We start from the raw sequence: 27,601 nt of genomic DNA, 5'->3' as shown, positions 1-27,601 counted from the left end.
GTCTATTGCTGATGCTACTTCTAAAGAGCAATGACTCAACCAGAAAAATAGTAATGGTTGCCTTTTCTTTTTTAAAGTGCTTATTAACAACCATATCCAAAAGCAATGGTTTTTAGAAATACATAATATTGAAAGGTGCTCAAAGAGTCACTACTTACAGAATTAAAGATGTCATTCTGTAACTTTGCACATGTAAACTGGCTCTATTTGCATTAATGAAAGATTGCTTTCAATGGCCCTCAACCATATGCTTCAAATCAAGATAGTGCTATTAGTATCAGCAGCATGAACTGTGTGACAGCAGAAAAAATCCCAGCACATTTTAAATAGATCACAGCCGACTTGAAAAACCGTACAGCTCTTGGATATGTTACATAGCCAAGATGAGCCTTCACTTTCGGCATATATGGTAAACAAACAAAAAAAATAATGAAAACACTTTCTATCTCTCCATCGAATATTTTACAGTACATGAAGAGATTCAAATTCTCATACCGCTTAACCAAACTCTTGTTTCTATATACAGCAGTCTTCATATTCTCGGTGTTTAAAATAAAGCCTATTTTCACCAAGAAAGTAAGAAGGAATTAATAAATGAAATTCTCAACACTTAACACCTGAGGAATAAAATTGTCAACAATTCTGAAACGAAGTTAATATGAGTGTTCCAAAATAAAAATTGCTCTGAGAGTGAAACATCTGACTTCATTACAATCGTATCATTTTTATCAGATTTCAATGTTTTTTAGGAAAAAACAAGCATCGTCCTAACCTAATTGTTTTTATATTAGAGTCTCTTTCTGATTGATGGCCCTGACACAAACCTTTCAAAAATCATATAATGAGCAGCCCATCCATTTCCCCTATTTTCTGAATCTTAAGCTTTCCTTACTCCTTTCTCTCCTTTACAAAAATGTCCATTAGCCCAAGGGCAAATCTCCATTAAAAAGATCACAATTTAAATACAGTGTGACAATGCTATGTTTGATTTAAAGTAGCAATAAATTATAAATTGCCAAATAATTTATTCACAATGCAAATCCCTGGTACAAAAAGAATCCATCTTGCCCTGAATATAATAAAGCAGTCCAGTGATTTCAAATTACTTATGAAATAAAGGCAAAAAAAGGTGTAAACTACTGTTTATAAAAGTCAAGTAAGAAACCAGTTACCATAAATCTTTTTATAAATGTACCTTACCACTTCTAAAAATTATTAGGGAAGTTTTTATTTAGTGCTTTCAAAAATGACTTGAAGGAAACTAGAGAGTATATATTATTTGTAATGTATGACATATTAATTGTACATGTAAGAGTAATACTGCAATGGTGAATAATTTATCTTTGGACTTGCTATTTTTTGGCAAGTATATTTCTTTTTCAAAGTCTTTGCTATAACTGATTAATTTTTAGGTGTTGGTTTTCAAAAACTTTGCTACTTGAGATATTACATTAATAAAGAAATACCAGAAGTCTCAAATAGTAATAACATGCCAACAAAAAAAAAACAAAAACCAAAAAAAAACCCTACACAAAAGATGTTTTTACATCTTTTGTTATTATAACAAACACACTTTAAAAATGACAACACTGCTATGCCTGGAAATTAAAAATACCCAAACCCTTAAAAAAGGGGGCAGAAAAGGAAAGAAAAATTGAAAATTCTTATTTAAAAATAAATCTGAAGTCCTTCCATTTCTTAAGAACTTGATTTGTCAAATCACAGTTTATCTTCTTTTGGACCAAGCTGTGCCTTCCACCATTCATACACCGGATATGATGTAAACTCGCCATTCAGTAGGTTTCAGTTTGAATTTTCTTGAATATTTGCAAAGCTGGTGCTAGACTTAAGACGTTTGGCTAGATAAAACAAAAAAAGGTTGTATTTTCACTTAGAGTTAATTCTCTAAACATGATCATTCATTTTTTTAATATTTTATTTTATATAATTCTTACATCATTTTTCATTTTTGCACAATGTATGCATTTTCATTTTGGTTATATTCCCCATACAATTGCACCCCCCCCCCTTATTTTGACCCTAGTCCTTCCTCTCCCACCCCTCCCCCCTTCCTCCCTACCCCTGGAGGGTGTCTCTGGTTTATAGTTGCTTGTTGATTTTGATTTTTACTTTGTATTAATTAGTCTTTTTCCTGGTCCCTTATTTAGGTTTTCTAAATTCCTGCTATGAGTGAGACCATCCGGTATTTTTCTTTTTCTTTCTGACTTATTTTGCTGAGCATGATCCCTTCTAGCTCCATCCCATGATCATTCATTTTTATATTAACTATAGTGTTCATCTATTGATTCTATGTTTGAATCTGAATAGATTTGACTTTCTGAAAATTAAAATCTAAGTTCATTTTTCTACCAACCTCAAAAAATACAACTTTGCTAGAAGCTGCACATGACCTTGTTAGAAACAGTACCAAATAAAAGAGACATAATTTATATTATCCTGAAGATCACAATCTTAAAATGTACTCAACTTAGAAAATGGAAGTACTATAAGGTATAATAATAAAATTATATATTTTAAAGTCTCAGTTGAGAATCCAAAAATAAATTTCTCTTAAAAGAATTCAGTGAAAGAATTCTGTATTGTTAAAAAAAAAATTTCTAATAGCTTGCAATGAAAAAGGGAGCTGTAGAGTATATGCACTGGCATGAATACCTAACAAACATGGTTGCTAATAAAATGTTACTATCAATTTTTATTGTAATGGGAATGAAACTGAGACATTAGGGCTAATTCTTTTAAATTCTGGATATTTGGCTTGGGAATATGTTTTGTATACTTATAGTTAAACAGGCATGTTTCTCACATTCTAGAAATGAAAGACAATTGTGCCACAGTGAGAATATTTTACAATGAATACCCAGGAATCTTTCTACTTTAGAGATTCTTAACACTAAGAGTAGAGGTTATAATTTAGAAGGTCTGTAATAGGACCCAGGTGTCTGTATTTTTTTTTTTTTTAAAGCTCTGCAAACAATTATGATATAGCTATAGTACTGTAGCCAAGCATGAGAACCACTGTTCTAGTTTCTATCAGGGTCTTCCCTGACCACTGTACTAGCTTTTAGATGACAACATGACTTTCTAAACCCATGTATTACATCAGCCTAAACTAAAAGGCAACTTAAACTAAAAAAAACAGCCTAAGCTAGAAATCTACTTCTTAAACCTTCAGTGGATTTGAAAGCAGACTAAATCAATAGGTTTTTTCCCATTGTTACTGTTTAAAATTACAAGAAGTAATCTAGTTTATTACCACTTAATTTATTAAATTAACCAGATAGCAACACAATGAGTACAGATCTGTAACTTCTTTATCTCTATTAGATAAATCAGGACATCCTTCGAAATTCTACCCCAGGGGATCATCTAGTGGTGAATCCCAGTAGTGAATCCCAATACTCCCAATGCAGCCATTCTTATCCTCCCTGTGGCCCAACAACAATAAATCTCTACTACATCTCTTATAATTGGATTATGGTCAGTATATTCTTTAAAGGCATGTATTGTGCCTTGTTCATTTTTTAAACCCCTATCCCCACAGGACTTGATGAATAAGGACAAACAGAATGGTGGCATTAAGAAAAATAAATAAAAATGTCTATGAGGTAGCAACACAAGAACTGCTTGCTTTTACACTGGCAAACTTCCTTAAGTTGCTGATTTATTTATCATAAATAAGGCTTCTGTGTGAAACCTTCATAGGTATTATGTCCAGTTTTGGGAGTATAATCTCAGAATCTTTCATTTATATTCAGATACTAGGAAGCTCATGAAGAGGAATTTTACAGGACTGGTATTTTGAGGAGTATTTTTGAGTACCTACTGTGACCCAAATATATTCCGGATGCTGGTGTTATAGCGGCAAGCAAGACAGACAGAATCCTTGTTCTGACAGAGCTTGCAGTTGAGTTAGGGGAGACAAACAAATAAGGAGGAAAATAAAGTATAATTTACAGGTCTTGACCTAAGATCTGGATGACAAGTTGCTAGGAAAGATAAAGAGGGCAAATATAAGGACAGAGGCCATGTGAATGAGCTTGGTATTTGAGAGGAACAACAAGAAGGACAGACTGCCTACACAAGCATCATGAGTGGGCAGAGCAGTGTATGAAATGAATACAGAAAGGTAGATGGGGACCAAGTCTCAAACAGCTTGGAGAACACACCCTGGAAATATGTTTAGATTTTATTCTGTGTGTAATAGGAACACATCAAGGGTTTCAAGTGGGAAACGAGCATGGGAAAATGTCTTAAAAATTATTCTCACTACTCTATGGAGAATAGACTGTAGTGGGTCAAGAAATGGAAGCAAAGATATCAGCTAAGGGGGTTCTGCATTAGTGCAGATAAGAGATGATGATGGCCTGGCTATATGATATTGTCTGTGGACACACAGAAATGACAATTTAACATACATCTGTGGAAGCAGGGCTGGCAATACTTGCTGATGAATTTAAAAAAAAAAAAAAAAAGGATGGATAGGGGAATGTGGGAGTGGATAAATAAAAGAAAGAATTGAAAGAAATTAAAAGACAACAAGGTTTGTGACTTGCACAAGCACATGGATAGTATTGACTTTTACTGTGAAAACATTAACAAGCAAAGAAAAACACTGAACAGAAGCAGTAATATCTCTGCAGAGTTTGGATTTGCAATGCAAATAAGATGCTGAACCAAGCCCTGAGAAATAAAGTTTCTCAATAATGAGATTCTTGTGATATTTTGTTATTATTCTAAATAAGTGCTTTTAGTACTGAGTAATTACATATTTACAGAATGCTAGCCATCTTCTTCAAAAAGCTCTAGTAAATACACTCATGATAGACTCACCCCTCTAACAGATAGCTTTGTAAGTTGACAAGACATTATAAATCTAGTCAAATTGATCTACAAGTAACTGTTTTTTAGAAGTCAGATATATTAAAATTGAAATTAGATAAATGATAGAGAAGATATGCTAGCAAGAAATTTATAGGAAAAAGAATTTTTGTACCATAGACACAAATATTTCACAGAAAAAAAAGTCCAATGTAAAACAACCTAATTTTCTCTAAACTAAAATTAATCCATCTTAAAATTAATTAATTACTAAGGAATTAATCTATTCTTCATTCTGATAATAAGCAAGAAGCTTGTATGACGTAGAAAGCCACTCTTTTTCAGCTAAAAAGGATCTTTTAATTAGTGCTTTTTCTGCTCTGCCCTATTTGATGGGAAGAAAAGCAAGGAATATGTATGGAGCACATATTCTATGTGAAGTAACTTAACTACAACTGCAATTTGTAAACAAATTGTGTGTAAGCTATAGTTTCTCCCTGCCTGGTGCATTCTTTGGTGGTTCTGGCAGGGTTCTAGTCAGCCTACAAGCTGTCTCTCTCTCCTCACAATCACCATTTCAGGACTGCAAAGCCTTTGTTGCTATTCCTGTTATTTCCAACCTTATTCCAGTTTCTAGCTTACTCAAGTAAAGCACTGGAAAGATATTGTGTATTGATTTTTGAAAACTGTACTTATAAACTTCTTACGCATTTCTTTTCCATTAGTAATCATAATTGCAAAATTTGAAGCAGAGAGATGTTTTAAAATAATATGATTTTCTCAGAGACTGTATCATTTTTATAACAGCCTAAGTTTTTTAAATACGGGGTTTTATCTAAATAAATGAACAATTATAAAAGGAAACTTACGTAGAATGAGTTTGCGTTTCTTCTGTTCTGAATGAAGAAAGCTACTAAGGTAGAAAACCACAGGTAGAAAGAGAATGAACACCGAAACGGCAATCACAGGCACTGTGTCACTGCAAACAACTGAACAGTTGAAAGTTCGACTCCAAAGTTTTCGAGTGATGTTCATCTGGAATAATAACAAATAATATCATACTATTTTATAATTAAGTTGTCTTCAAATTAGGAAAATTATTTTGTTAATAACTTAAGAGGCGGGCCTCCCCTGGTGGTGCAGCAGTTGAGCGCTGGGCTGTAAAGCTGCCCGCAGCCTCTGCAGTACCGGTTCAATCCCCACCTGGCTGCCGGCGAGGGTCCCACTTGGTGCAACAGACCTCTCCTGCCGCGCCCACTGCTCCCCTCAGCAGTGTATTTCGTCAGTCTGCCTGTTCTGTTCCCCGCTCTGGTGAATTCTCTCACCCTCCTGCGCTTCTGACTGTACCCAGCACTTGCATAAATAAATAAATAAATAAAATCTTTAAAAAAATAATAATAACTTAAGAGGCACCCAAAATTTAGATGAAATATACAACCCTAAAAAAAGAATTCATTGATAGTTGAGAGCAATTTCTTCTGCCAAGGAAACAAACTAGTTCACAATTACCCATTGTATAATCTTTTTTTTTTTTTAAGTTTTTTTTTTTTAAATAGAGGCATGTTATTTATTTATTTGTTTGTTTGTTTGTTTGTTTTGTTTATACAAGCACTGTGTACAGTCAGAAACGTGGGAGGGTGAGAGAATTCACCAGAGCCAGAGCGGGGAGCAGAGCAGGCAGAAGGACCGAAGTACACTGCTGAGGGGAGCAGCGGGCGGCAGGAGAGGTCTGCACGCCATGTGGGACCCTCCTCTGGTGGCCGGGGAGCAGCCGGGGATCGAACCAGCGCCGCAGAGGCTGCGGGCAGCTTCGCAACCCAGCGCTCAACCGCTGCGCCACTGGGGAGGCTCCATTGTATAATCTTATATACATATAGAAGTTTCATATTTTATTTTTTATTAAGATTTTATTTATTTTTTGCATATAATAACTGGGGTACAAGCCAGAGGTATGGGAGGTGGGTGAGAGGACTCACCAGAAACAGAGTAGGGAGCAGAACAGGCGGATCTACTGAAATACACTGCTGAGGGGAGCAGCTGGCGAAACAGGATAGGTGGGCTGAGCCATGTGGGTTAGCTCCCTGGCTGGGGACTGAACTCAGGTGGGCCTTTACAGTGGTAGTGCTGAGACTTTAACCCCTAGCCTACCAGGGAGAGCCCCAAAATTTCATATTCTAAATTCATAAAACTGCCTAAAGAATATTCACCTTTAACAGATTTGAAACAGAACCTACATCAACAGGAATATAGTTAGATCCTGCTACATTTGTCAAAAATTGTTTCAAAGGATAATTTTATGAGGTGATGTATGTGTCATTAATTTGACAGTGGGTATATTATTACAATGCATGCATACATCAAATCTTCACAACGTACACTAAATATATCACAACTTCATTTTTCAACTATACTTCAATAAAATTGGGGGGAGGTCACAAAAACAAATAAACTATGTAGTTTCACATGTAATATCACTGAGTTTGTTGCAATGTTTTTAGAACAGAAATAAAAGTATCAATTTACAGGACATCTGTTCAAGAGGTATCTATGAAATGCTTAATATCTTATCTGAGATATTATGAAAGATTAACACTTGTGGGAAATAATTTTTTAAGTACATGATATCTAATGGGTCAGAAAACTTTATTAGACAATATTAATATTTAGCAGCATACAATGGAAACATAAAGTTAGGAGGATACAGTACCTCACTTTTATTGAGCTCATGATTTCAGTCAAACAAGCTGAGTGATGTAAGGAAACCACCAAATTTAATATAGAAAACTTTCTTGCCCTGATTTTGTTTAATTAAGACATGGTTTGCAAATAGTGTACTGTATGTTTAAGTTTTGTACTCTGTAAGAAGAATGTTCTAAAATAGTCATGTGGATTTCCTGTGTTCCACCTTAACTCACAGCATATTTAATTTTCTTCATTCTTTTATTTTATATATATTTAGTGTACCGAGAGCCTACTAGAAGCCAGGTACTATTCCAGACATTACAAATGAAGCAGTAAAAACAAACATCCTCATGCTGCCTCCATTTTACCATCCTGAAGACTACTGATCTGCTCTAGTTCTCTCCGAGCTGCTATGATAATTCACACTAATCATACTCAACCATGAAGTTAATCAATTTTTACTTCAATTTCTCAACTTTCAATCGATAATTTCTCAATTTCCTCTAATGCTTCAGTATTCGGCCATCATATTCCTTTAAAAAGACATGATCGCCATCTAGTGATGCCCCATGTGAAGGGGCATGCTATGCAGTGAAGAAAAAAGCCTTATTAGAGTTCTGCTATATGCCAGGAACTAAGTACTGAACAGTGAACAAAAAAAGATATAAGGTCTTTGTTTGGCTTATATTTATAATGAGTGAAGAAAGGCTATAAGTAAATAAACAAAATTTTCAGATGGAAGTAGATATAAAGAAATAAGGCAATGGGGTAGGAAGTAATTGGGGAATGGCTTCAGAAACACATTAGCAAAACCAAGAGACTTCTTGAATTAGCAACAAGTGCACAAGAAACTGAAATGTAGATTAGTAACAATTTCAAGATAACCTCTGAAAATGATACATATTATCAAATTAAAAAACAAAACATACCAAATATTAACTATTAACTCATTATGAAGTACCTGATTAATTTCCATTTAAAAAGTATTTAACAGATCAGGCTATTCTACAATTTTGTTACTTTATAACTAATTACTTTCAACTGAAGATAGCATCTACAGATTTCAGTATACCTGTACAGGGGATAATACTATAGAAGTATCATTTCGGAAGCCAAGTACTTACCGCATCTTCCACATCAATGCATAAATGTATTCCGTATTCAGCCTTATTCTCTTCTTTGTATTTTTTTTGCATGGTATTGTACAGACCATTCATAGTTTTGTATAAGTCACCACAGTTTTTGCATACTTCTGAATAATTTCTTAACTGTATGCTCCCCTAGGCAAAAATAATACACAATAAACATCATCACCTCTTTAATGTAAGCTTTTGCCCTCCTAAAAGTACAAAAAATATTGTAGCGAGTTAAAGTACTGAGTTGTGAAGTTAGACAGTTGATGAAATCACTGAGTCGCAGATTTATTATCTATAAAATAGAGCTACCACTATCTGTATTATAGGCTCCAAAATTAGAGACCTACTGATGTGTATAGATAATATTGATTATTAATACACTAACAATTGGAAATTTTTATTATTCATTTGTATAAAGCAACATTTAGTTTTAAGTATCATGTGAAATACCTGAAGGTTATTTTCAAAGCAGGTCAAGGTCTGATTAAATAGATTAAAGAAATGCGTTGTGTTATCTGATAGCTTTTCACTTGTGTTCACGAAACAATCTGCCAAAAAAACAAAAAAGTATATTAATATACCTCAAGCATACATGATCTGTTATTATCTCTCGAGCTATATTTTCTATTTAACATTATAGCAATTCTTTTTTTTTAAAGATTTATTTTCTTTATTTATGCATACAAGAACTGGAGTATAGGCCAGAGGTGAGGGGAGGGAGGGGGGAGGATTCACCAGGGACAGAGTGGGGAGCTGAACAGGCGTAATGACTGAAATACACTGCTGAGGGGAGCAGCGGGCGAGACAGGAGAGGTCTGCTGTGCTATGTGGGTTAGTTCCCTGGCTGGGGATCAAACTCATTCACAGTGGCTGGCCGTAGCTTGATAGCACTGAGACTTAACCCCTGCGCCACCAGGGAGGCCCTAAAGCAATTCTTTATTCAAATAAACATGTAGGGGCCTCCCCAGTGGCGCAGCGGTTGAGCGCTGGGTTGCGAGGCTGCCCGCGGCCTCTGCGGCACCGGTTCGTTCCCCGGCTGCTCCCCGGCCGCTCCCCGGCCACCGGAGGAGGATCCCACATGGTGCGCAGACCTCTCCTGCCGCCCGCTGCTCCCCTCGGCAGTGTACTTCAGTCCTTCTGCCTGCTCTGCTCCCCACTCTGGCTCTGGTGAATTCTCTCACCCTCCCACGCTTCTGACTGTACCCAGTGCATGTATAAACAAAACAAACAAACAAACATAATAAATAAATAAATAAAAACATGCCTCTATAAAAATAAATAAATAAATAAATAAACATGTAGTGTTCAACATAATTTTCCATAAGCATGAAGCTTACCTTAAAAAATAAAGTCATAACCGTTTTCATTAAAATAATCATATAATCTCATTTTATAAAAAAATACCAGAAAAAGTTAAATTGAGTTGATTGTGCAAGATGCTAATCATGAACATCATTTTTCAAATGCTGCCTTAATAGGGGTGATCTTAGTCCTATTTATCCCACATTAATTTTATCTAAATTCATATGCTTTTTAAACATTTTTGGTGCCAAATTTAGTATCCTGTGCTTTCCATCTTCACTAGCGGGCAATTTATTGCATCAAACAGGGTGGCCATTTTTAATTTGCTCTTTCTAATTTATCATGAATTGGAAGACCAGAGAAACAAATTTGGGAGAATTTTGCCTAAAATAATGATGAAGAGGGTTTCAAGAAATCTGGAAATAGAATTGTTTTACAAGCTTTTTAAAATCTTACATAAATGATGTTCCTCTGTAACTTGCTACCCTTGCTTAGGATTAACTCAAGTTTATCCTTTTGTTGTCTATGTATGAATATAGTATAATTCATCTAGTTTCCCTTCTTTGATGAAGCTATTTTTTTTTCAGTTTCAGATAATTTATTAATTCGTGTAAACCTTTATACAGGGCTTCCCTGGTGGCCTAGGGGTTAAGTCTCAGCACTATCATCACTATGACCTGAGTTCAATCCCCAGGCAGGGAGTTAACCCACATGGCACAGCAGACCTCTCCTGTCTCGCCCGCTGCTCCCCTCAGCAGTGTATTTCAGTAGACCTGCCTGTTCTGCTCCCCACTCTGTCTCTGGTGAATCCTCTCATAACACACACCCTCCCCTTGGCCTCCACCCCAGTTCTTCTACGCAAAAATAAAATTAAACAAACAAACAAAAAATACAATGCACCAATATGATTTTGTGCATTTAGAGGGAAAATGTTTCCTAGTTAATTGGAAAATTGTGTGATAGAGGACTTTCATTCTGAGCAGCTTTCTAGTAAAACATTTCATTTTGATGTCTGGACCTTCTTTCCTTAGTTTGTTGTAATTTATTTCACTGAGTAAAACTTGTACTGATCATTGGCACTAAGCTTTTTTCAAAGATATTTCTAGGTTATTCCCTTTGTCCTAGCAAGCATCTGTATTGAACAGTGCCAGACTACTCAACCCTGCTGCTTTAGCACCATCAGTTTCAATAAATATGAAGACAGGGATAACGTTCTGATGCTAGTTGGCCTGACTGAGGATCTGGTGGTACATGGTTACAGCCAACATCTTAGGCCAGAAGGCAATAAGAACACATCTGCATGACATGTGATTCCATGATCTCTGCTCATAAACCTATTCTTTATCCTCACTTTGCTTTTACCTCTCCCTGTGTTTCTCAGCTTACCCTCTCAGGCTTCTGGCTTAAGTGCATGGTTTCATATCCTAGAATTTGTGGTCAGTGATTTTAATCTCACTCACCTACAATCCTTGCCTTCTTTACTTCCTGCAGGCTCACAAAAATTTCCAATCCTGAACTATCTCCATCTGCTTTTTCTACTGCCAATTCTGGTTGTAAAACAGTATTACAGGACATTCTAAAGTTGTAAGGAAGGGATTCAATATAAATTCTGATCTCAGGATCTCAAAACAATCCTTGTAGACACCCTACCAATTATTCCACAAAAGATGTTCCAAATATTTTCTATTCTCTGGCACTCAACTCTTCTCATGTCTCCCTGAACTTCAGCTGATAGCTGTATCTTACACCCACTCAGCGCTATTTACAACAATGAATTACAACAATGAAATTACAACAATGAATAGAGAGACAGAATAGGTGGGTATCTCTATTATCCAGGAGAAAGATGGTGATACAATTAGAGAAAATTTAATGAATAAGAGATAGACTGAATAAGTAGTGAAAGGTATAAGGCTATGCCACCTCAGAATATCTCTCTTTGACATATGGATTATTTTATGCTAAAGGTCAAATGAGAACCAGTTGATTCAGGAAGTTCTAAAAATAGGACCCAAGTTTTCCTTTTGTAAATGTGGTGTGTAAATTTTATATAGGAAGGAGATACTCACCAAAGGAAAAGGCTTTAAGTAACCTTTGCACTACAAATCTTTACTAAACCACCCTTGCTTACCATTCCTTTCCTGGTCACCTTCTTGTAACTGTCTCCTCCATCCAGAAGCCTCACAGAATTTTGTAAACATCCTTTTCCTTTGATTAGCCCAAGATAACATAAAACACAAATTCTAACCACCCTTTTGGGTGTCTCTGCACTGGGTGCTCCCATGTGGGCATGCACACATTAATCAACTGTTTTTCTCTTTTTAATCTAATTTATAGTCCCAGCTGGAGAACCTAAAGTGGATAGAGGGAAAAGGTTTTTTTCCTCCTCCAGAATACATGCCGATATTACACAGTACGAGCTTTGCAGGTACTATGGTAAACAACAAGCCTATAGTGAAAGCTAACGTTAATGCTTACTTGCTATCTTCCAAATGCTAAGCCAGCAGTTTCAACACATATACTCACTTTATGTTTACAATGTTCCTATGAGGCAAGAACTATTGTTATCTCCACTTTATAATCAGGAATAGAGGCTTAGAGAAATGAAGGAGGTTGCCAAAGTCACAAAATTGAAGAGAACCTGAATTTCTGCTCAGTCTGATTCCTGAGCCTGCACTCTCAAACACTGAATATAAAACATTCAGATCTATATTCTAAACCATCAAATGTCAACATTCAGAATCAACAACTCCTCCACTACCCAGAGATATGCACTGATTCAGGCAGTCACCACCAACTGATCAATATTGGCAACTGACTGTTGAAACACAAATCTGATGAACAGGGCAACAATTAGCACATTAAGACTCTTTCCTAAAAACTAGAGAAAGGCACCCTCTTTGGCTGGGTTAATTACAAAAAGGCACTCCTACCTCTAGAAATTGCCTCCACCCCATTCATCCCCTTGCACAGGTTCTCTATCTCAAGGGCTAGTTTATACCCGGCTCAGCTGATACATCTGTTCTACAGGCTTTTTACCCCTCAGAGCTCAGGCACTCTACATTCCCTGCAGCTTTGTCTTCTCAAGAATGTGAGTCCCACTGTGACTATTCATCCTACCATTTAAAAATCTAAGGGAGCAGGCCTCCCCTGGTGGCGCAGTGGTTGACGCTGGGCTGCGAGGCTGCCCGCAGCCTCTGCAGCACCGGTTCGTTCCCCAGCCGGTTCGTTCCCCAGCCGGTTCGTTCCCCAGCCGCTGGCGAGGGTCCCACAAAAAAAAAAAAAAAAAAAAAAAATCTAAGGGAGCACTTTACAAATTAGAAAACAGAAATAAAGTGATATACAGAGGATCAAACATCAAATTAGGCACTGAAATATAAAATACACTTTCCAGACTTCTAATTAAGTATTCTCTTAATTATACTATTTTTTCTTTGTTATTTGAAAATGTTACTCTGTCAGTTTTTGAAAAATTAACATACTAAATTCTTTTTTAAAAAAAATAACATAGGGGCCTCCCCGCTGGCGCAGCGGTTGAGCGCTGGGTTGCGAAGCTGCCCGCGGCCTCTGCGGCACCGGTTCGATCCCCGGCTGCTCCCCGGCCACCGGAGGAGGATCCCACATGGCGCGCAGACCTCTCCTGCCGCCCGCTGCTCCCCTCAGCAGTGTACTTCGGTCCTTCTGCCTGCTCTGCTCCTGCTCTGGCTCTGGTGAATTCTCTCACCCTCCCACGCTTCTGACTGTACCCAGTGCTTGTATAAATAAATAAATAAATAAAAATTAATCTTAAAAAAAAAAAAATAAATAACATAGGCTCCTCTTTTTTTTTTTTTTGGATTTATTTTATCTATTTATGCATACAAGAGCTGGGGTGTACACCAGAGTTGAGGGGAGAGAGAGGATTCACCAGAGACAGAATGGAGAAAACATGAGGATCTACTGAAATACACTGCTGACGAGAGCAGCCAGCGAGACAAGAAAGGTCTGCTGCGCCATGTGGGTCAGCTCCCTGGCTGGGAATCAAAGTAGTGCTGCAGTGGCTGCTTATAGCTCCATAGTGCTATTCTCCAGGCCTCCAGGGAGGCCCTAACATAAACTCCTCTTAATTCTGGTTTGACACCATCACAAAGTAGCCTTGAATCCTTTTATGCATAAGTCAGAGTAGATATAAATAAAAAGAAAAACAATTACAAATATGTAGAATATTAGTATATTGGACTAACTAGATTGATAAGGTTCTAGCTTCTGTAATAGACATTTTTCAGTAAAGTAGAGAATACAATTTTATATAGCATACCAATTATACATCCATATTATAATGAGTCATGTCAAGGCAACTAACACATGCAATACAGAAATAAATCTGTGCATGTTCTTATGTTACATATAAAGGAAATATCAAGTACAAGAACATGAGAGCAGGGGCCTCCCTGGTGACGCAAAAGGTCTCAGCATTATGAAGCTATCAGCAGCCAAGGCAGCACAAATTCGATCCCCGGCCAGGGAGCTACCCACATGGCACAGCAGACCTCTTCTGTCTCTCCCACTGTTCCCCTCAGCAGTGTATTTCAGTCATTATGCCAGTTCTGCTCCCCACTCTGTCTCTGGTGAATCTTCTTAACTGCCCCTACCCTCACACCTCTGGCCTACATATCAGCTCTTGTATGCATGAATAAATAAAATAAATCTTAAAAAAAAAGAATATGAAAGCAATGGTAATTTTGTCTATACAGTATATGCAGCTGAAATATTTCTTTATAAAAAGGTAATTTATAGAAGTATTAGAAAATTAGACAAAAAGAACAAAAAAGAAAAAAGTAATTTATAAAGGAAACCTCTCCAACAAAAGGACTTAATCAGTTCTATTTTACCGACATTCTTTTTCATTTCAGATAACTTAAAAATTAAACTAAAAGCTAATAGAGGCTGGTCATCTTGTTAAGTACTACATTAATGCACTATCATCAAATTTTTTAAATAATTATTAGACAGTGATATTACAAAGCACAAAGGAGTTCATTTATATAATGGGTTAAAAATGTCTTCATTATTAAAGAGCCCTGACTTTCTGATTTAAAACAATGAAACACTAGTAAAATTCCTCTTTTATCCTTTTGCAAAAATTGAGAGCATAAGGTTATAAGCAGCGAGAAGCTATATATTTTAGAAATTAGTAAGTTAAGGAATATTAGTAATAATAAAGCTTCTATAAGCACTAAGTGAAGTGGTCATTATGAATTTTCCTCATTTCACATAATCAATGCAGCCTCATCAAGGACAGATTAGCATGGCTTCTTTCTCAATGAGGGCGCAGACATCAGCTCAAGAGGCATTTTTAAAGGTGTTAAGGATTCAAGTTAAGACCTTACACAGAAATCTACTAAATTATCATAACAGGAATTATGCATTTTTAGATAAAGTATTTGGCATCCATTAGAAGTTTGTATAAAGATTTATGTTTTCCAAAACTGGTTTTATAGAAAACAACAGAAACAATCACCAGTTTCTGAAAAATAGGGCATGCTTCAGAAAATATCACATAAACTGCTGGAACTTTGTATCTGAATAACATAATTAAGCTAAATAAATATGAAAACTAATAAGACTTTTTAAATAAGACACAAATAAGCGAATCTAATGAATGCTTAGTACATTAACATGCAGATTAAATATGGAAAGAGTGGTTAATTGACCTGGTTAACCATTACATTTTATTACTGATTTTTAAAGAATCAAGACACAATAAGTGAAGGGTAACAGAATATGCCTTTCTAAAATATGCCTCTTTGCAATAAGGATTTTTTGAGTTGAAAGTACTTGAAAAAGGGTAAGTGCAAAGACAGGCTTTCTCTGAATTCTGTTCATTTGCCTGAAGGCATATCCACCAGAAGAAACTCAATGGTCATAAATTCCTCCCCTGGGAGTTTCATCAATCAGGGAAGACTGACTAGACTGACTCTTATCATAGCAGAGACTAGAAATAGATGCAATACCCAGACAAATTTGGTCACAAACTATCATATCTCCCATCTCTTCTTCTAATGGTCTATTCATTTTTCTTAAAAACCATTCCCTCTCCCTTAAATGGTCTTCCCCTCCTCCTATTAAGTTCTCAAATCTTACTTTTATTTTTGGTGGTTTACTTTTTTCCCAGGGATGCTCAGAGGCATGTAACATTAAAAAATCAATGCATTTGGGGGCCTCCCCGGTGGCGCAGCGATTGAGCGCTGTGTTGCGAGACTGCCCGCGGCCTCTGCAGCGCAGGTTCAATCCCCAGCTGCTCCCCGGCCACCGGAGGAGGGTCTCACATAGCACGCAGACCTCTCCCGCCACCCGCTGCTCCCTTCAGCAGTGTACTTCGGTCCTTCTGCCTACTCTGCTCCCTGCTCTGGCTCTGGTGAATTCTCTCACCCTCCTGCACTTCTGACTGTACCCAGTGCTTGTATAAATAATAAATAAATAAATAAATAAATAAATAAGTAAATAAATAAATAAATAAATAAATCTTTAGGGGAAAAAAAAATCAATGCATTTGGATGCCTTTTTCTCTTGTTAATCAATATGCTGTTAATTTATTTCATACACCCCTCTAGTGAATGTAGGAGATAGAGGATCTTTCCTTCTCAACATAAATTATATGTACTAGCTGAAAGTTAATTTTTCTTTGATGGATCAGGAAGTACATTAGGATAACACAGTGGATCAGTAGAATCATTATACTTATAAATTATCACCCAGATAACTACAGATCTAGGTTGTTCTCAGTATGTAAGAAAAAATATATGGGCTAATAATTGTCACCATACTTCATACTGGATACTACTCATCAAAGAACCAAAATAAAATAGCATCATGAGGGCATAAGATATCCCTTGCAGGAGGTCTTTTTCCCAATAAAAGTTTTTCTACATATGAACTAAACAAAAACATAAATCCTTAGAAAAGTTACTTAATGATTTACGGATTTTTTAATCCATCCTGTCTATTTCCATGGTCCCTGCCCTACTTTATGTTTTCTTTGCTTCTTGCTTAAACTATTGTGGTAACTTCTTTACTGGTCCTTCTCTTTCTTTTCCAATGGATTTCTAGAAAATAAAGGCTATGGTACATGCTATGGTAAAGTACCATCATATATGATAGATCCATTATTACCACCTCTTTATAGATGAAGAAAGTGAAGTACCAAGAGGCAAAGTTATGCACCCAAAAGTTGACAATAGTAGGTTAGGACTAGTAAGTGGCAGCACTCAGAATCAAACACAAATCTGTCTTAATTGCAAAGCTCATGCTGTTAACTGCTATACTTTTCTGCCTTTCAGTATTTGCCTAAGTAGTTCCCATCAATAAACAGTGAAAGTAAATTTAGTAATAAAAAGTATTATCCAGCTTCAAAGATTTCAAAATTCATGAAAATAAAACCTGACATCTATACTACTGAACCATAACTACAGCATTACTTACTTGCTTGCACAATTACTTACTTGCACAATTTGCCTTCTCCCATGTGGAATTAAAAAATTCAGACAGAATCACAACTATTTGCACTCTGTCTTCCATTAAGAGACTTTTGGCGCAGTTACTACTCTCTGAAGCATTCTGTAACAAAAGAGATAGAAAAATACATTCTAAGTATTTTTAGACTTTCCAAACAACAATTTGAGGCAAAAGATAAAAAATAAGATTATAAGAAGAATTAAAATATTTACTATAAACATTTAAATGTTGGGTTTTGATATGATCATATAGTATCATTACTAACAATGGTAACAAAACAATAGCAGCTAACATATTGATACAAGGTTCACTTGCAAAGAAGAAAATCTTTGTTTTGTAAGTACTTGTTTCTATAGTACAGCCTCAGTTCTTAGACCCAAATTGCATGCATGTCATATTTCTTATTTCTTATCAGGAAAAATTCTGGAAAAGCTATTCACCACAATGTGATATTGGCTATCGCTAATGAAAATACATTGATTTTCATTTACTTTTCTGCCTTCCAAATAAATTTCTCTACCATATATAATATCTACATAATTTGTAGTCTGGTGAGTAAATGATCACAAAACATTTAGTTTCATCTTCTGGGAAATTTTTGGTTTAAAGTCTTAAAGTCTACAGAAAAATGTGACAGATCCAGTCTGCATCCTGATAAAGGAAATGTGCTTTCCACAGGTCATTTTAATGAAACACACACTATGCAAATAATAATTCCAAGGTTCTGAATTATTTGATTCTTATTTATTTCCATTCTCTTGTGCCCCAAGCAAGGAACTATGTCCTGCAGACACTTCATTCTTTCAAAGTTATTTAACTCCTATTATTTATTAAGCATTAAAGGAATCCTGGAGTTTTGAGGTATAAAAATTTGTGTAAGAAATACCATAAAATATAAAAATATAAAAATTTGTGTAAGAAATACCATAAACACTGGGACTTTTAGAATAGCCCACAGACAGATAGGGAATTAAACATTGTGATGGGTAAGAAAAGAGAGGAGAGTGATAACTCCGGGGAAGAACTGATCAGTCATATACAGTAGAAAAAGAAGAAAGGAAATCAATCACAGAATTCATGCTTCAAAATAGCTCTATGTTCATTTTGGGGTGGTTGCCCTCGGGGTGGCTTATTTTGTCATCTTATTAAAAGATGCACCCAAATCTGCAGCCTCTATGGAAAATGGTAAGGAGATTACTTTATAAACCAAGAATAGAAGTATCACATGTGGGGCCTCCCCGGTGCCACATTGGGTTGAGCACAGCGCTGTGAAGCTGTCCGCAGCCTCTGCAGCGCCGGTTCAGGGAAAATCCCTCATGGTGAGGCAGACCTCTCCTGTCTCGCCCGCTGCTCCCATCAGCAGTGTACTTCGGTCCTTCTGTCTGTTCTGCTCCCTTCTGGGTCTCTGGTGAATCCTCTCACCCTCCCACAACTCTGGCCTATACCCAGCTCTTGTATAAATAAAATAAATCCCAAAAAAATTTAAAAAAAGAAATATCACATGACCTAGGAATACCATTACTATTTATCCAAAGATTATAAAAATACTAATTCAAAAAGATATATGCACCCTATTTCATACCAGTGTTATTCACAACTTAAAATATCCATCAACGGATCAATGGATAAAGAAGTTGTGGTATAGCATTGTCAACGGAATATACCTGGTTATTTTAAAAAGATGAAATCTTTTGAGATTACATGTGTTTCAGAAGCACATGTCATCTCAGCACACACACCATCAAGGCACCCAGTGTCCTCTACCATAGTTCATTGTACCCCCTTCCCCACTCTACTCTTCCTTCTTCTCCTCCCCCTCTTGTAGCCTCAGTGCTACAATCATATTTCTAAGATTTTTTATTGGCTTGGTTTTGTCTCACCCTTTGTTTTGTCTCTACATGCCACATACAAGTAACACCATCTGGTATTTGGCTTTCTTCTTCTGACTTATTTAGCATTATCCCCTCCAGTTCCATCCACGTTGTCATAAATGTCAAGAGTTCATCTTTTTTATAGCTGAGTAGTATTTCATTGTAGAAATATACTACATCTTCCTTATCCACTCATCCTTGGGCATTTAAGTTGTTTCCAAAAGTTGGCTATTATAAATAGTGCTGCAGTGAACATAGGAGTGCATCTATCCCTTCAAATCAGTGTTTTTACATTCTTTGGATAGAATAAGGTAAAGCTATTTTCAATATTTTTTTAAAATAAATTTTATTTTTATATTCCCCAAACAATTGCAACCCCCTGATTTTGACCCCAATCCCTCCCCTCCCCACCCCCCACCCCCCATACAGTGTCTCTGGTTCATAGTTGTTTGTTGATTTTGATTTTCACTTTCTTATAGTTACTCATTTTCCTGGTCCCTTATTTAAGTTTTCTAGATTCCTGCTATGAGTGAGACCATCCGGTATTTTTCTTTTTCTTTCTGGCTTATTTCGCTGAGCATGATCCCTTCCAGCGCCATCCATGTTGCTGCAAATTGCATGTGTTTATCTTTTTTGAATGCTGAGTAATATTCCATGGTGTATATGTACCACATCTTCTTGATCCAGTCATCTATTTTTGGGCATTTGGGTTGTTTCCAAAGCTTAGCTATTGTATATTTTCAATATTTTGAGAAATCTCCATATTGTTTTCAATAGGGACTGGACCTACATTCCCACTAACAATGTATGAGGGCTCCTTTTTCTCCACATCCTCACCAATACTTGTTTCTGATCTTAAAAAGATGAAATCTTGCCTTTTGCAATAATATGGATGGACTTGAGGTGATTACGTTAAGCAAAATAAGTCAGAAAATGAAAGACATTTACTGATGGTTGCACTCATTTGTGGAATATATTAAACAAATCAAATGAACTAACAAAACATGTACAGGGAGTTTCTCTTAGACTCTGGAAAAATATGGTTGTTGCCAGAGGGCAAGCAGCAATGGGATAGGAATCATGGGGAGAGGTGGACAATTTGATAGTGTGAATGTGCTAAACTCAGGTAGTGGGTACGATGAGTATATGCACATATCAAGGTGTGAAGTATCCTATACTTGAAATTTATTTAAAATTGTAAACCAATGGTAAATTAAATTTTATTTAAAAAATAAAGATGTGCCCAAATGAATGCTTACGATTAAAGCAGTAAATTAAACACAGCATTTTTAAAGTCAGTTTCTTGGAATTGTTTTCAGAGCACTAAAAAAATCACATAAGAAAGCTTTTATTACTTCTTGAATAGCACATCGCCTAAAGAGTCAGACACTCTTTGGTAATCTTGGGCAGCTAAGGTAAGCTGAGGTTCAGTTTTACCATCGTGAGTTCTATAGCTATTAAATAAAACAACATACATCAGTCACTTAGCATAATGTCTGGCACAGAGTAATGAAATATGATTTTTCAACTAGCTACCTTACTGCCAACCTTAGTGGTATATATGGTTAAGCATAATCAGTTAAATTTTATCTTCATAAGGCTGGCATTTTAAAAAATCAGTATGAATGTTCCATGAGTGAAACCATTCAACTGAGGAAGACATCAGTGTAGTTGGAGAAATTAGGAAAGAGTTCATAGAGGAAGTGGAATTTAAAGTAACCCAACCCCCTATACTGAGGAAGGGAAGAGGATTATAAAATGGGAGAATAAAATGATCAAGGGGTGAATTATGTGGTATTCAGAGTATTCAGTAGGCCAATATAATGAGGCTTCCATTCAATAGCTAGAAAAGAGGGTACCTCTATAAAAGTAGAGGCAATAGAGGAAGAAATCAGGGCAAGGTTATGAAGTGTCTTGAAGGTCATGAGTCGTATAGGAGGAAACTTTTTAAGATTTTTGATAAGATAAGTGGAGCTTGGGGAACACAGGTCTAGGTCACAATATGCAGGGCAAGAAGGTGGAGAGACCAATTAGACTACTTCCATAGTTCAGATATAATGAAAAGATGTTGGCAACAGTGGAAATGGAAGGGAAGTGATGAATAATCTCAATAATGATCATGTATGCCGAATACCTAATAGTTATGTATGCCGAATACCTAATAGTTCTTAATATTACAAATATATATTCCAAATAATGTTTGAAACTCACTTAATGGTCATAATTACTCTTCTGCATTCAAACTCTGCTTCTGACACTACATGGCCTTAGGTAAGTTACTTAATCATCTGAAGCTCAGTTTCTTTCTCTTTTTTTTAGTATTTATTTATATATATATATTTTATATCATTGTTCATTTTTGTGCAATGTATGCTTGTATACTTTCTCCTCTCAGATGTATTCCCCATAAAATTCCCACTGCCAATTCGCCCATGAACCATCAGCATAGTCCTCTGTGCCCTTCCCTCCCCTGTTTTGATTCTTCTACCTCTCCCTCCCTTGCAGAATGTCTCTGATTTATAGCTGCATGCTAATTGTTTTTTTACTTATTATTATTGTTATTCTTTTTCCTGATCCCTTATTTGGTTCCCCTATATTCCTCCTATATGTGAAACCATCCAGTATTTTCCCTTTTCCTTCTGGCTTATTTCACTGTGAAGCTCAGTTTCTTAAAGCATATTATCTACTTTGCAGCACAGCAGGTTCCTCAGCTGCAAAGAAGTTTCTTTTGGATGAAAACTCTGCTTTGTATCTTTGTGACCCTAACATCTAGCACATGACCAAACAACAACAGCCCTTGTTTATATTTAGAACTTTTAACACTTCAATCTGTCATAATCAGTCAGCAGAATTCTAACTACAACGAACCTGACCATGTACTTTCATCATGCCTGTCTGGCAAAAAGCAAACCACCAAGCAGATTATTTCCACAATAAATTTGTAATTTCAAACTGCACTCCTCACTTTCTTCTTTGCTCACTTTCCTTTCTTTAAAACCAGTATCTCCAATCTTCTCTACTCTTCCTAGATCCATGGGATCCATTTCACCCTGTACCTCAAATCTAGCCTTCTAGTTGACAGTGAAAACAGAAGCCATCAAACTGAAACTTGGGCCTGCCCAGCTCTGCATCCAGTCTCTTCTTCTACCCTCCGGTACAGTGGAGAAAGTGACTGCCACCGCCAAGCCTCATCTCTGTGGATGCCTCAGATCCCATCTACTCTTTCTTCTCAGGAATCTGGCCTTGTTGAATATTCACTCTCTCCTGTATCTTCACCTTCTCTAAAGGATCCTTCTTCACTGCATGTTTGTTTGATCAGGCCCTCCCATCTTAAGAGAAAAGGGAAGGAGGAACAGGACAAAGGGGCAAAAAGACTCTGGAAATCATTTTTTCCTTTATTCCCCACTTTCAATTAACTATCAAGTCTTGTCACTTCTACTCCTAAATATCTCTAAGATCTACCCATTTCTCCCACTACCATGGTCCCCACCGTTTCTCAAGTGACCACTTCATCTCTCCACACCAACTCTTCCTCTACCTTCTCTAGTCCCTGTCCCCTCCATTTTCTCTCAGGTAGCCATAATGGCATTTTAAAATACAAATTCCATCATGTCATTCCACAGAATTTAATCTTTCAATAACATCACACTGCTTTCATATCAAAGTCTACATGAAAAGATGCTCAATACAGGCCCCCCTGGTGGCACAAGGGGTTAAGTCTCAGCACTATGAAGCTTTCAGCAGCCACTGCAGCATGTTTGAGTTAGATCCCAGGCCAGGGAGCTAACCCACTCCTGTCTCACCCACTGTTCCCCTCACAGTGTATTTCAGTCAATCCCCCTGTTCTGCTCCCCACTCTGTCTGGAGAATCCTCTCACCTTATAGACCTCTGGCCTATACCCAGTTCTTGTAAGTTAATAAAAATAAACCTTTAAAATAATAATAGGGGCCTCCCCGGTGGTGCAGCGGTTGAGCGCTGGGTTGCGAAGCTGCCCGCAGCCTCTGCAGTGCAGGTTCAATCCCTGGCTGCTCCCCGGCACCCACCGGAGGAGGAGGGTCCGACATGGCGCGCAGACCTCTCCTGCCGCCCGCTGCTCCCCTCAGCAGTGTACTTCGGTCCTTCTGCCTGCTCTGCTCCCTGCTCTGGCTCTGGTGAATTCTCTCACCCTCCTGTGCTTCTGACTGTACCCAGTGCTTGTATAAATAAATAAATAAATAAATAAATCTTTTTAAAAAAATAATAATAATAGGGTCTCCCCTGGTGGCGCAGGCGGTTGAGCGCCGCGCTGTGAAGCTGCCCACAGCCTCTGCACCACAGGTTTGATCCCGGCCAGCCAGAAAGGGTCCCACATGGCGAGCAGACCTCTCCTGTCTCACCCGCTGCTGCCCTCAGCAGTGTATTTCGTCATTCTGCCTGTTCTGTTCCCCGCTCTGTCTCTGGTGGATCCTCTCACCCTCCCGCACCTCTGGCCTGTACCCCGGTTCTTGTATAAATAAATAAATAAATAAATCTTTAAAAAAATAAAATAAAATAATAATAATACTTTACTGCTGAGAAATAACGCTGCCACACACATAAACACAAGGGACAACTAATTCATTCAAGTTCACTTATAAGAATCTCAAAACACATTTTTCCATAAGTTCACTATTACACATATTGGTCTAATTCCCAATTAGTTCTAAAAAAAAAAAAACCTATCAAATCAATAATAAAGTACCTCAGAACTGTGGAAATCATACTTTTGCACTAATAAACCACATTCAGCTCTACTAAGAAAAGGACTAAGGTTAAGGATTAGTTGGAGAGGAAATGCAGATGGGGAAAGGATTTTTCTGCCTCTTTTTAGCTCTACTTGCCTTCTTTCATACAAGGGTGAGGCAAGCTGAGTGCCCACATTACTGGTTTCAGAATCTGAATTGGAAGAGAGGAAGTTTTTGCAACCCCCACACTGAAGCCTCCCAGGGACTGTGGGGAATGTGCTGAAATTCATACCCAGATTGGGTGCCACCCACAATACTGTACTACTAGAGTTTGGGGTTATTTTTTAACCTCTTACTTCCATGGCCTCTACATAAACAAGGAAAGCACTTACTGCCTCAAAAAATCCAAACTTGGGCCTCCCCGGTGGCGCAGCGGTTGAGCGCTGGGTTGTGAAGCTGCCCGCGGCCTATACCGCGCCGGTTCGATCCCGGCTGCTCCCCGGCCACCAGAGGAGGGTCCCACATGGCGCGCAGACCTCTCCTGCCGCCCGCTGCTCCCCTCAGCAGTGTACTTGGGTCCTTCTGCTTGCTCTGCTCCCTGCTCTGGTGAATTCTCTCACCCTCCCGCGCTTCTGATTGTACCCAGTGCATGTATAAACAAACAAACAAACAAACAAATAAATAAATAATATGCCTCTATAAAAAAATAAAAATAAAAAAAAATCCAAACTTTGCATCACAATTCTCAGCCATTCTGGCCACAAACAACTGACCTAACTGCTCAAAACAGTATGATACCACATCATTCCCTACTTGAGTTGACTGGGACAAATCTTGGGTGTTTTATTTTAAAATAGTGACATATCAGGCCTCCCTAGTGGCGCAGGGGTTAAAGACACAGAGCTAGCAAGCTACCACCAGCCACAGCAACATGAGTTCCATCCACAGCCAGGGAGCTAACCCACATGGCACAGAACAACTCTCCTATCTTGTTCACTGCTTCCCTCGGCAGTGGATTTCAGTAGATCTGACTTCTGTTCCCCACTCTGTCTCTGGTGAATCCTCTCACACACACCCCCATTACCTCTGGCCTACATCCCAGTTCTTGTATACATAAACAAATAAAATAAATCTTTGAAAATAAAATGACATACCTCCTCCTTGCTATACCCAAGAGAAGTATGCCTGGAAAATAGTGCAGAAAGCCCAAATTTATTTAAACTACCTTGAAAACTAATTCTTTACAGAAAAGATTGACCACAGGTATTATTTAATGCAAATAAATCCCCACTTATGCATAAAAAATAGATGTTAAGTAATATCAGGCTGACTTAAAGCAGGATGCAACTAGACACAAGTTATATTTTATCAAATCATTTGTGATTTGTAAACTAATTCCACACTAATCCTCTCAATACAAGGACAACTCATCCAACACCAATCTCATTCCTTGTTTTTCCTTGACCACGTATATCCCCAATCATACCTTGTGACTCCCTAATTCTTTCCTGTTATAGATCCTATACAGTTCTTAGCGGCAGGAAGGTGTCTTCTGTGTTTTTTGCCTTTTTTTAATTAAACCCCTCACAGCACCTACCACACAGCCAGAAAAGCTCTCAGGATACCACAAATGTAGGGCAGATTGACCCTTTCCAATTAGGCTCCCATTTACTGGGAACTATTATTATTGTATGTGCCAGTTTTCAAAGAGCTCTGCTATTCCCATATTACAGATGAGCAAACAGGCACAGAGGATGTAGGTAACCTGCCCAGAGTATACTGCTAATAAGCAAAATAGAACTGGACTCCTGGGAGGCTGGGCCCAGTGTCCTGGTCACTAACATGGACTTCCACATATTATCTCTTTTGATCCTTTTAACAGTCACATCACGGAGTTGTTTCCATTTTACAGAAATGGAAACTGAGACTCTAATAATCACACTGCTAAAAAGTGGTGGCTCTGAAACGTTCTGCTACAAAGCACAAGCTCTTAAGCACAGCCACACTACACGCTGGGGCTCAGGAAAGGGTCCTTCCTGGGAAGTCCAGGTAGACATGGGAAGTAATTGTGGCAGAATTGGGGGAGGGAGTAAAGGTGCAAGAGCCCCAAAAAAACTAGTCATACTTTATAGGCAAGTATGCACTAGGAGGATGCCCATCAGCAGCCACAAAGGAAAACACACAAACTCAGGGCCTCCCTGGTGCCGCAGGGGGTTGAGCGCAGGACTGTGAAGCTGTCTGGAGCCTCTGCAGCGTGGGTTCGATTCCCGGTTGGCCAGGGAGATAACCCACAAGGCGAGCAGAGCTCTCCTGTCTCGCCCCCTGCTCCCCTCAGCAGTGTTTTTGGTTGTCTGTCTGCCTGTTCTGCTCCCAAGCTCTATCTCTGGTGAATTCTCTCACCTTCCCGCACTTCTGGCCTGTACCCCAGTTCTGGTGTAAATAAATCAATCTTAAAAAAAAAAAAAATACAAACTCAAACCCTAACAGGCCGCCCACTTTCCCGATGGCCCAGACTCCAAAGACCCAATCTAAACCTTTTTGCAGAAGGGGAAACGAAGAGCCCCTCAGGGCGAATCATCATTGCAACTTCCTCCTTTCCCAACCCTCCATGTCAGAGGTCCCGGGGTGCTCCTCTACCCACCCCCACGGCTCGGCTGATGCTGTCCATCTTGCTGGCGACCTGCTGAAAGGGGGTGTAGCACTTCTGACAGAGGCGCACCGGCCGGGCGTGGCGCACCAGACAGCCGGTCAGCTCTACGCTGCTGTTGGCGAAGTCCAGCAGCAACGCTTGGCACTCAGGATCCAGCTCCGTCAGGTCCGAGGGCAGCGACAGGGGCCCCGGTCTTCCGCCCTGCAGCAGAGTGAGGGACAAGTCTTCCACCTCCACCAACTGGGGCTCCGCCAGGAGGTCGCGGAGGACCCTGTGGGGGCTGCCGCCCGAGGAGAGCGCGCCCAGAGCCGGCCCCCACCAGAGCAGCGGCACCAGCAGCACTCGCGGCAGGAGCCACCACCTGCGCCGCGCGACTGCGGCGTCAGGATCCATGGCGGGATTCACCCACCCCGGAACGCTCACCGCCGCCTCTCCACCCCCAGCCAGTGCCGCCGACAGCCGCCGCTTCCGGCTTCCGCGGGCGCAGGCCGCGAGCGCAGTCACGAGGGGCGCGCGTCACGGCCCCGCCCCCGGCGCGCGGCGCCCCGCCCCATTGGCTGCCGGGAGCTGGGAGCCGCCCCGCGGGCCCGCTCGTCTGCGGGAGCGCGCACTCTCCCGCGGCTGCGCGCACACTCCCGCGGCTGCGCGCTCCCCGTCAGCGTCCCGTGCGGCGCGAGGGCGCGCGAGACCCGGGGCTTGTGCTGCGCTGGGCCAAGCCGAGGCTCGCCCTCCCGGCCCGTACAGACGCCCACCTCGGGGGTCTTGGCCCTCGATTTCCCCCCGCTTTGGGAATTCCACGTGTCCTCGAGTTGGCGCACTCTTCACTCTGCGGAAAGACGGGCGTGGGAATTACGAGTAATTTTCAGAGAAAATCTGCTGGCAGGGGCAGGTTTTTTACTTGGTGTTTCTTACCATGAATTTTC

The 27,601-nt window shown here is 38.9% G+C and overlaps 1 protein-coding gene across 1 annotated transcript; it reads right to left on the bottom strand.

Annotated features, from left to right (window-relative positions):
* Positions 1-1,803: 1,803 nt before the first annotated feature.
* OSTM1 (osteoclastogenesis associated transmembrane protein 1) lies at positions 1,804-27,071 on the bottom strand (the record flags this gene model as incomplete). Its single annotated transcript, XM_084257329.1, has 6 exons — positions 1,804-1,859; positions 5,709-5,874; positions 8,646-8,801; positions 9,108-9,205; positions 17,441-17,555; positions 26,670-27,071. The coding sequence occupies 6 exons, from the start codon at positions 27,069-27,071 to the stop codon at positions 1,804-1,806; spliced, it is 993 nt and encodes a 330-aa protein (XP_084113455.1).
* Positions 27,072-27,601: the final 530 nt, after the last annotated feature.

The sequence above is a fragment of the Talpa europaea genome, assembly GCF_964194135.1.
Source record: "Talpa europaea genome assembly, chromosome: 2".
In the NCBI taxonomy this organism is placed as follows: Eukaryota; Metazoa; Chordata; class Mammalia; order Eulipotyphla; family Talpidae; genus Talpa; species Talpa europaea.
The sequence above is the reverse complement of the archived record's forward strand: the minus strand, read 5'-3'. Positions and strand labels throughout refer to the sequence as shown.